The sequence below is a fragment of the Lepidothrix coronata genome, unplaced genomic scaffold, assembly GCF_001604755.1.
Source record: "Lepidothrix coronata isolate B3197 unplaced genomic scaffold, Lepidothrix_coronata-1.0 Scaffold12, whole genome shotgun sequence".
NCBI lineage: Eukaryota > Metazoa > Chordata > Aves > Passeriformes > Pipridae > Lepidothrix > Lepidothrix coronata.
Window position 1 is genome coordinate 8,424,644 of NW_016690192.1, and position 10,950 is coordinate 8,435,593.

The 10,950-nt window shown below is 36.9% G+C and overlaps 1 protein-coding gene across 1 annotated transcript; it reads left to right on the forward strand.

Annotated features, from left to right (window-relative positions):
- The first annotated feature begins 49 nt into the window (after positions 1 to 49).
- Positions 50 to 10,754, forward strand: ACADM (acyl-CoA dehydrogenase, C-4 to C-12 straight chain). The gene is made up of 12 exons (XM_017805452.1): positions 50 to 132; positions 2,264 to 2,363; positions 3,139 to 3,236; positions 3,355 to 3,424; positions 5,393 to 5,493; positions 5,580 to 5,660; positions 6,487 to 6,617; positions 7,678 to 7,786; positions 8,648 to 8,788; positions 8,866 to 8,961; positions 9,648 to 9,896; positions 10,324 to 10,754. Exons 1-12 carry the CDS (start codon positions 109 to 111, stop codon positions 10,393 to 10,395), a joined length of 1,272 nt encoding a protein of 423 aa, XP_017660941.1. The 5' UTR covers positions 50 to 108; the 3' UTR covers positions 10,396 to 10,754.
- Positions 10,755 to 10,950: the final 196 nt, after the last annotated feature.

Here is a 10,950-nt window from a genome sequence, read left to right on the forward strand (position 1 = left end):
GGGCGGTCCGGCCCGGGCCCGGCCTCCCCCGGCTCAGCGGGCGGCCCGCGCGGCACCGCCCCGGCCGCCCGAGCCCCGCCCCGCCAGAGCCGCCGGAACCACACCGAGATGGCTGCGCTGAGGGTGACCCGGGTGAGTGTCCGGCCCGAGTGAGCGCTCGGAGGACACGAGGTCCGGAGAGAAGAGGCGGCCGGGCCGGACCGAGGCGCTGCCGGCGCCGGCGGGCGGGGTCCCGGGCGGCAGGGAAAGGCCGCAGGCCGAGGGAGGGCGAAGGACGGAAGCGGCGGGGCCAGCCCGGGTTCCGCCGCCGGGACAGCTGCGGGCACAGGGGCAGCCCCGGAGGGCAGAACCGGCGAGGCTGCGACCCCTCTGCTGTGCTGCTTTTCCTGCCTCGCAGTATTATCCGAGAGTTTATGGCCGTAATCCTCACGGTCCGAGTGGGTGTTGCCATCGGCTGTTCTCAGCGGAGTTGCTGCACAGCCCTGGGGCTTCTCATGGGCCAAAGGCCGCGCCGTGCCCAGTCTTTGGAAAAGCCCTGTGTATGTCTGGCACCTTCCACCTACCGGCGGTGACGGCTTCAAAACACTGGGGGTTATAGTTCGGGGTATTTTATCCTTTAGCATACTTAGCTGTACTACCTATTTTTTTTAAATATGTGTGATGTATAATAGTTGTTTTTCTGAAGTACAAACTTTCTCCTATATTGAACCACCAATAATCTCACAGCTTCAAAGCAGAAAATAAAAAGTATTCAAAACTCGCATATTACCTGACACGTTACCCCAGCAACAAACTGCTCTTGGCAACTCTTCATTTTTATTCTGAGATATGTGAGGGAGGATCAAGGTTGGTGACCCTTAGCTTGTTCTGTCATGTGCATATTGCCAAACAGTTTCCATTCTACTTTTGGCATTAAGGTAATAAAGATTGCATCACTTCCATGCATGGTGTTGTCATACCCTTTTCCTGACAGCACATTATTCCAGTGTTAGTCTTACCACATTGACGATCATATTTGTGATTCTGACAGTTCATGCAAAAGTGCAAGGAAATGCAGTAGGAATTGCATCTAAGCATCCCTAGCAGTAGTTTGTCACTGAATGTAACTGTTCCTCAGAGTCAAGCAATAGGAAGGTTGACTAAGTAGACAGATAATTATACAAATTCTTACATGTAGGAAACCCTGATACTTTGTCACTTGATCAGTCAAGCAACTTTCAGCTGTATATCCCACCTATTCGTATTTCAGTGTTTGGTGGGATTGCGGAGTTTTTCCAGAGTAACCTGTAGTCCTTGTCTTGTAGAGTTCCTAGTAAAATTTCTGTGATATTCTTTTGCATTACTATCATTAATTAATTTCTTTTAAATGTTATGAAATAAGTGATTGGTCTGATCACACTTTTAAAAAAATTTTCTACATTTTCACATAAGAAAATCAAGAACAAGCCTTTTCTTAGTGTTTAGGCTAATTTTTTGTTTTTGCAGTATTAATTCGGGTCTTCCTAAAATTTTATCCAATTACATATTTTTCACTAATTTCTAAACATTTCAGAGATTTATAACTCTTGAAGAGAGTAAACCAACCTTTTAAAATTAAATTTGGACATGTTTTTGCACAATATTAAGACATTCTGAAAGCAGCTCTAACAACAATATTTGTGGGTACTAAACTTCAAAAAGCAAAGAAAGTATTTACAATGAAAAAGAATAAATTTGTGATCAGTATTAGGAAGGAAAATAAACTTCAGATAGTCTGCTGTGTTCTCTCCCATCTGGAGTATAATAACAATAATCACCCAGTGTCCATGGCACCAGCTTATAAAAGAAAGCAGAGATGAGTCTGGGACATTATCAAAATATTCTGATATATTGGTTAATAGGTAGGGTGTTTTTTGCTAATGGGTAAATAGGATATTCAGTAGAGGGCCAGAAAATCAAGTTTGATGTGTGAGTGTATAAATTAAAGAAATATATATTGCTATATGCTTAACTATTTTAAAATAATCAAATGCACAATAGTTAAAAATGTATAGGGCAGCTCACCCACCCTTGGTGCTGTTAAAGCCTGAGAATCCTGGCAGAGTGTCACAGGAGCAAAACACAAGCTAGCCAATAATTCTTTTACCACTGTAGTTAATTATATTTGATCTGATACTGTTTCTAGAGAGGGAGTCTACATTAAAAGTTGTGCTGCAGGCAGGCAAGTAGCTTTAGGAGACTTGAGCTGTAAAGATCTTACACCTTATGTTCTTTTCTTCTTTAGCAAGTGCTTCAAACCATTGCAGGACATGGATGGAGGTCACATTCTAGTAAACCTGCTCAAAACTTTCATATAGGCAAACCTGGAGCTGGCTTTAGCTTTGGTAAGTAGTACAGTTGTTAAAGAAATATAGCAATTATGGACAAATTGCAGATTTAAAAAGAATAATATCCTATATTGCACTTCACCATGAACTTAAAATGGTGTTTATCCTAAATAGATTTCTATTAATAAAAAAGTTTGAAAACCAAAATTACTTTTGTCCTCAGCTCAGGCAAGGCAGGTATGTGTGTAGTGTTTTTAAGAGTTTCTTCTTTTTTTAATTCATGTCTGTCCTTTTTTATTGCCAAAGTGTCTTAGCTTTGAATAATTATCTCATATTGTTGTTTGCAGTGTTAAGGTACCTAAATATAGTCATAGTTGAACTTCGTTATAAAGAAATGTAAAAAAGAAAATTCATCCTCAGCTTGGCATATTATATACATAAAGCAAATTTAGTAGGTCAGAGCTAGATGTTTGAAACTGAAGAGTCAGGATCTCTGGATGACCTCTGTCTCTATTTATTAACACAGCATTTTTCTTGTTTCTTTTGGTAATACATTTTATGTTACACAGTCCTCTTCATTTTCAATATTTTGTGGATAATTTCATCAGATGCAAGCAAGTGCATTGTAGGTGGGGATGAGAGAACAATGGAGGTTTTCTCCTAGGAAGAAGAGGAAACAGTTTTTTCGCTTTCTGGACAGCCCCAAAAAGTGGTGGTTTGGGTTGTCCTGGAAGGACGCTCTTATTTTCTCTTTTATCATAGTTCGACAACAGGTAAAATTAAAGACAGTAGAGAATTTGTGATTTTTTTTCTTTTTCTTTTTTTAAAATAGAACTTACTGACGAACAGAAGGAGTTTCAAGCTACAGCTCGTAAATTTGCTGTGGAAGAAATTATTCCTGTTGCTGCACAATATGACAAAAGCGGAGAGGTAAATCTACCATAGCGTAAGGGGAAAATTGGACAAAGCCAGACTTTTATCTTAACCTTTAAAATTTAAAGTTTTGATTGTGGTGACTCAGAACGTGATTTTTCCATGTCTATTTCAGTATCCTGTGCCACTTATAAAAAGGGCTTGGGAACTTGGTCTTATGAATTCACACATACCAGAAAGCTGTGGTAAGTAAACATTCTTTTTAATCTGTTAAATGAAACCACGAGAAGACATTAGATGAGATTTATATGTGTAATTATAGATTCTGTATCAAATAAATAGTTGCATACTTGAATAATCTAAATTTAATCAGTAGGCAGGTTGACACATAAAAGTGTTACTAGATGTGGATGTAATCAGGAGACAAATTAGACAGATTATGGTTTAGTAATTTATGACCAGATTTTCCTACCGTGATTACAGCTGTCTGATGTTCCCCTGGTGCACTGTGTCAGCTGATTAGGCAGAGAAATTAGAAGGTCATGTTTTGTTCTAGTCTCTGACACAGGCTGGAGCAACTTAAGAGTTTATCCCAGAAGGACAGCTTTTCAGTTTAAGTTAGGTGCAGTACAGCAGAGCTTTGGCAGTGCTTAGGTGTATGAGTAACACAGACAAGCATGATATGCTAGAGAAGGGTTTTAATTAAAGGAAGTCATGTCTCAAAAATCATTGGAGTTCTCTGAAGTAGCTAATAAGTGTGTGAACAAGGGATCCCTGGTTGATAAAGAATACTTGAATTTCCAAAATAAGTTTTAAAAATCATCAGGTTTCATATTGGAAAGATTAGTAGTGCAGCCTTGCTGGGTCTTGTGCTGTCTGAGATGTCTATAAATAAACAGAAAAAGGGGATCAACACAAAGGCAATAGAGTTTGCTGATAATACTAAGTTACTCAATGTAAAAAAAGATGAGACTGGTGCAGAGAGCTGCAGGAGAAGACCTTGAAATAGAGAGCCAGTTAAAATGGCAATGCAATTCCAAAAAGGAAAAGTGATGCACATGTGAAGGGAAAGAAGCAAGAAAAATGGTATCCTCTGCACTAGATACTGCCTCTCAAAAAAGACATTTTGGTGTTTATCATAAATAGTTATGTGAACATGAGTATAATGCTCAGAAGGGGTCAAAATAAAATTTAAAGTCAAAAGGGACCCTTAAGAGAATGAAGAAAAATGCAGAAGGCACAATTATGCTGCTGCCCAAATCCAAATTGCACTTACCTTTTTAATTCGTTATATAGTCAAATCCTTCCATCTCAAAAGAGTATTGGGGAAATGGAAAAGGTTTCTAAAAGGATGACAAAGATTATAAAAGTTGTGTCTTCTCTGTGAGATGCAGATTCTATAGGAGAAATTACTAAAATGTCAAGTGCATGGATAGTGTGAAAAGGGGATAGTGTGAAAAGGGATTCATAGTTGACTGTCCCTTTCAACATAACTAGAAGGCATCAAATTATGTCATCAGATAAAAGTTTCAAAACAAATGAAAGGTGTTGGTTCTACATGCAGTGTGTAATTAATTTGCAAAACTTACTGCCCCTGTAGGATATTGGTGGTAAAATTTAAATAGATTCAAAAAGAGACTGGACAAATTAATGTAATAAATATCTGTCATGGGTTAGCATAACAAAGATACCAAAGAGAGGTATTTCTTTGACTGAGGAAGTCACCTGAAGGCTCAGGAAAATATTTTTGAGGACGTGTAGTTGTTACTGTATTTGTATGTACTTCCCATAGTGTTGGCTTCTGTCAGAAACAGATTACTGAGTTGGCTATCTGCTAATATGGACACTTTATAAATTTTTTATTCCCAAATGCTGTGGGCTCAGGAGCCCTTTCTCTGCTTCCTAGGAACTCTTAATTCTCAAGTGTACAGTAATAAAAACATTAAAGTGGTACATTCTTGCCACTTTGTGCAACTTGTCCCACATTAATCAAACAATAACCCTGGAACCATGATGTGTAATTTTCAAATCACCTGTTACTCTTCTGACAAAGCTTTATTTAAAAAGCTGATGTTAGAATGTGTAATCAAACATGGTACACAATCAAATGTATGTGAGGGGGATACATTTTTGTTAATTATGTTGTGTAAATCACTAATATTGATATGTTATAATTTAAATCTACATGAGTAAATGAAATGTTTCACCTGTAGGTGGCCTTGGCCTCGGCACTTTTGAAGCCTGCCTTATTACAGAGGAGTTGGCCTATGGATGTACAGGGGTTCAAACTGCCATTGAAGCAAACTCCCTAGGGGTAAGCTCTGTATTTTCTTACATCCCTTAAACTACAGTCTGTGCACTTGAAAAACCTGGATTAATGGTCTAAATATTTTCTTTCAGCAAATGCCAGTTATCATTGCAGGAAATGAGCATCAGCAGAAAAAATACTTAGGAAGAATGACAGAGGAACCAATCATGTGTGTGAGTATAACTGCTACACTGTAAAATGTTCCTAAATCTAATAATATTACTTATTTCTTTTTTTTTCCTTTTTTTTCCTCATTTTTTTGCCTTTCCCCCCCCCCAGAAAACACTTACATGTACACACAACTTAGCCCTTTTTGATTTGTAAACAGTGACATTTACTGAAAGACAGCAAATATCTAATGAGATACATGCAATAAGCAAATAGAAGATATTACTTGGAAAATCAACCCCAACCTAAGTCACTTACCAAAAATTACTACCTTTTATTTTCATTTCAAGAGGGGGTGTAGGCATTTAATACACTAAACTTGGATGGGAATGAAACTGGGAATTTATGATCTTAAGTATTACATAAGCAGTACTCGTTACATAGAAAGAAGAGTCATGTACAATGTATGTAAATCTGTACAACTAAGCCTCCTAAAATTAAGGACTTGGTAAACATAAAATGTTACTCAGTGCTCTTATTTTCAGATTTTAAAGATCTTCAGCTTTCCAATCAGAATTTTTGAAGCCTGAAGAAGTAATAACTTAAGGGTTACAGAATGTTTCTGTTTGATTAAAAGACAATTTTATGTATCATTATGAATTTATAAAGAAAATTAACCCTTATATGTTTGAATTCCTGCTCAGACAGCTGTTGGGGGGGGTTGTGTTGGGTTGTTTTGGGGGTTTATTGGGGGTTTTTGTTTATGCAACGTTTTGGGTTTTACCATGCAGTTCACTTAAACCTTTTATAGATAATTTGATGCACATAGTCTGCATTAATTTGTGGTTGTCTAAAACCAGAACCTTTATTTCACATTTTAATTTCTTTCAGGCCTACTGTGTAACAGAGCCTGGAGCAGGCTCTGATGTGGCTGGTATAAAAACAAAGGCTGAGAAGAAAGGAGATGAGTATGTTATTAATGGTCAGAAGATGTGGATCACAAATGGGGGGAAAGCAAACTGGTATGTTAACAATTAACTGGTGTCATAGTTTTTTGTTGTTATATAGTGGCTTTACCCTCTGCCCCCAGTTAAATTCTTTAAAGACCTGATATAAATCTGAACGTTCATTGTATTTCAGCAGACTGTGTTTCAATCTCTGACCAGTTTATCAGGATAGCAAATACAAATGCAGTCTTGAGTGTTGCACACAGCCTAAAAAGGAAAATGAGTGATGACATGACAACTCCACGCTCAAGAATGGCCTCTTGAATCTTGCTGCTATGAAAATTAAATCTGACTCTACTAGAAACACCTCTTACTCCTAGTGTGTTACATTGTGGTGTTACTTTTTATTTTATGAAAAGAAGACATTTTTCATCTGTCAGAGATTCCAAATATTGTTGTGTTTGTGGAGCATGCTTTTACAATATAAACCTCTTACATCATGTCTCATATCACACTGATTCACAACACAGAAATCTTCCTTAATTCAAGCGGAAAAAGCTTTATACATTTATCCAAAAGCTGAATTTTCTAGTAATTTACTTCATCGTTGAAGGCAGATCCATCAAAGACAATCTACCAGGCATCTTTTGACATTACTGAATACCATAAATATGATTTACAGCTGTTTAATTTCTAAGAGAAATACTTATTTACAATTTACACTTGAAAGAATAAAATCAAGATATCTGAAATCAGATGACAACATTTTACATCCAAGAATGTATTTCCTAAGCATTAATTTTTATGTACATGCTGCAAATAGGTTTCTTTTGTACTATTTGTGAAACTGGTAATACCATAAAGACTTAGAATACATGGAAAGGGTAGAGAATCTTTGCATGTTGATCTGAAGTAATTTTATTAAATGTTATTAAATACTGAATCTTTGAGACTTCCACTCTCTGGCTCCCTCTCAGTTTATTTTTAGAATGGGCAAGGAATATAGGTTGTTAACTTACACTCAGAATTTATTATGTGGTATAAACATGCATAAAAATGTTTCAAATATTACCTAAATATATCTTGTTGTTAACTGTGAGGATAAACTGCATCCATCTTCTTTGGTTTACACTAGGTATTTTTTGCTAGCACGTACCGATCCAGATCCAAAAACTCCTGCAGGCAAAGCCTTTACTGGATTCATTGTGGAAGCAGATAGTCCTGGGATCCAAATTGGAAGAAAGGTGAAGACTATTTCTTATTTGACAAGTTAGGAATTATTGCTTAGTTCTAAACCAGTAATGAAACAAACGTACCACTCAAGAGAAAAGACTGTTACACAACTGCACGTTTTCATATGCTCATTTACAACCATCTTTTCATTTTCACAACATGCAGAAGCTATTCATAAAACATAATTTTAAAGTTATTAGTTCAGATAAGGAATTGTTCAGAATGGTCCAAAGTAAGATGACTTTGAACAGCTGCAAAAGACTCTTTGAGAACTATTATACTGGCAAGTACCAATAAATGAGAAGTATTATGCATTGAAAGGATAGGAAGCAAGTTGGACAATATCAACCATAAATACACAGGCAGTGAGCTTTAATTTTAGCTACTGCTGGTCAAAGAAGAGGCCTTAGAGATACTAGTACTAGTTCTCTCTTTAAAAAAAAGTACTATTTTTAGTATTAGGTAAAACTGGATGTTGAACATTAGGAAAGGAATCTAAAAACTTGAAAAGCTAATTTATTTATTTACTTGTAGTATATCTGCACTGCCTGCACATTACTTTGTTTTCTTTTTCCACTTTCATCTCAAAGGATATAGTTGAAGTAGAGAAAGAACTAGAGAAAACTAGAGAAGACTGGTTACAGAGACTGAACTGATTTCATATAAGGAGAAAGTAAACTGCCCAGATTAGACAAATGAAGGGCATGCTGGTCTGCAAGTACAAAACTAGTATTTGTCATGTATATGGTAATTTTTAGATTAAGTGTTTTGGGGAAGAAAAACATACTCTATGCTTTGAGTAAACTAAAGAATGAAAACATATTGTACCTTTGAATAATCCACTGTAACACCTCTGTAAATTTCCACTTCAGGAAATGAATATGGGTCAGCGCTGCTCAGATACAAGAGGTATTGTCTTCGAAGATGTGAGAGTCCCAAAAGAAAATGTGTTGATAGCTGAGGGAGCTGGCTTTAAAATCGCAATGGGAGCTTTTGATAAGACCAGACCACCTGTAAGTATCAGAAATAACTTGGTTATAAAATACATCGGGAATTTCTGATTTTTTATTCTTTGCTGTATTCAATTCAGGTAGCAGCTGGTGCTGTTGGATTAGCAAAGAGAGCCCTTGATGAGGCTACCAGATATGCTTTGGAGAGAAAAACGTTTGGGAAACCAATTGTTGAAGTAAGTGTGGGGGCAGAGAGAGAAAATACAATAAAAGCTTGTTTTCACACCAGATGTACTGCTACTGATTTTTAAAGGTTATTCCTTGATTTTTATATTTCCTTAATTTTTATATCATATCTCTGCCATTTTGGGGTTTCCATGTATGTAGGTCACCACCTTGTAAGTAAATTTAGCTATGTGGTAACTTCCAGAATTTTTTATAATTTATCAATGATGGTAGTAGAAGCAGAAAAAAAAAACTCTGCCCAAGACATCAAAACTTAAGTACTAGCTGGACATACTTAAGTTTCTTCAGTGCTAATAAAGAGGGATTTTCAGGAAAGAAAAAATGAGGTACATGAAACAGGACACATAGTATTAACACTAACAGAATCCATTGCCAATAGTGCTGGTTACGAGTTTTAAGGAAATACAAATAAAAAGCAAGGTACATACCAATCTCATAAATAGGAAAGAACAACTTCATAATTCAGTATTTAATCCCTATGACTATGGGGATTTCAGAATCAAAATCTTAAAAATCTAATTGAACACAATTCTGAGAGCCTGATGCATAATCTGTAGAACTCCTCTCATACAACTTACTGAGTTTGTTGAAAAATCCATGTATTAGGAGATGATGTCTTTCGTGAATGTCCCAGAATTTTAAGTGGGCGATATTAACGTGGTTTATTCTGTCCTAGCACCAAGCAGTGTCTTTCTTGCTTGCTGAAATGGCCATGAAAGTTGAACTCGCTAGGATGGCCTACCAGAGAGCTGCGTGGGAAGTTGATGCTGGTCGCAGGAATACCTACTATGCTTCCATTGCAAAGGCATTTGCTGGTGACGTTGCAAACCAAGTAGCTGCAGATGCAGTACAGATTTTTGGAGGAAATGGATTTAATACTGAATATCCTGTAGAAAAACTAATGAGAGATGCTAAAATCTACCAGGTAACTAAAAGAGGGAATGTGATAATGCATAGATTTTATATAATATAAACTAAGGGCTACTTATTTCAAATATGATGTACACATATTAAAAAAAAAAAAGCTTTTAAAATGAAAACAATAATCCCTAAATTTAAAGAAATTACATATTTTCTTCCTCAAATAAGAGGAATGTCATCATCTGTCAGTTTATTTTCATGAGAACCCTATTGAGTTTAGATAAGAGCACCTAAGAGAACAAGTCTGTCTCTTGATTTTTATTTCACTTACCCCAGTGTAATTGCTCTGTCACACTGGAATTCTCCCTGCTTTTTGTCTTCCTGCACATCCTAATCCACCCGGGATTAGTGCTGTGGAGATTTACGAGTATAGAATTGTTAAAACCTTTTAAAAAATCATCACTTAACATTATTGCAATTCTTCTTTTCAGATATATGAGGGAACTGCTCAAATTCAAAGGATGATCATAGCTCGTGAACATGTTGGCAAATTTAAGGCTTAAAGAAATGTAAGAAGTGTGCCTGGCACTGCTGTAGTGTTCTGTGTTCTCATGGAAAAGGATGCGTGTTTCTCAATAGAATTAAAAAGGAATGGAGAAAAACAAATTTTCTTCAATGTATTTTTATTCTGTCCATTATTAAGTACTGATTCTGTTCTCCCTGTCCAGTCTTTGACTTTATTCCTGACTGACAAAGCTGGTATTTTCTAAACATGCTGAAGTCCACGATGATTTGTTGTTCCTATACAAATGGGCAAGAAATGAGAACCTCACAATGCAGTTTTCTCGCTATAAAATAAGATGATCAGAATGTTAATTCTGACAGTCACTGCTGCACTCTAATAAAATATTTTTTAAGAGAACTGTGGTTGCTTTGTATTCATTTTGCTTGTTATATCACTTACACCGGACAACTTACCCACAATACAATTTCTGAAGTACGTTAATAGCTGTACTTCAGTTTCTCCTCTGCTCAGCAAGCAGCCGCACAGCCTTTCCAGTTGAGCAGCAGCGGGCCTGCCTTGCGTCTGTGCTGAGGATTTAGACACCATCCAGCAG

Coding starts and splice junctions, on each gene's coding strand:
- ACADM (XM_017805452.1), top strand. CDS start 109: ATGGCTGCGCTGAGGGTGACCCGG. Junction 133..2,263: donor CTGCGCTGAGGGTGACCCGG/GTGAGTGTCCGG, acceptor TTTCTTCTTTAG/CAAGTGCTTCAAACCATTGC. Junction 6,618..7,677: donor AATGGGGGGAAAGCAAACTG/GTATGTTAACAA, acceptor GGTTTACACTAG/GTATTTTTTGCTAGCACGTA.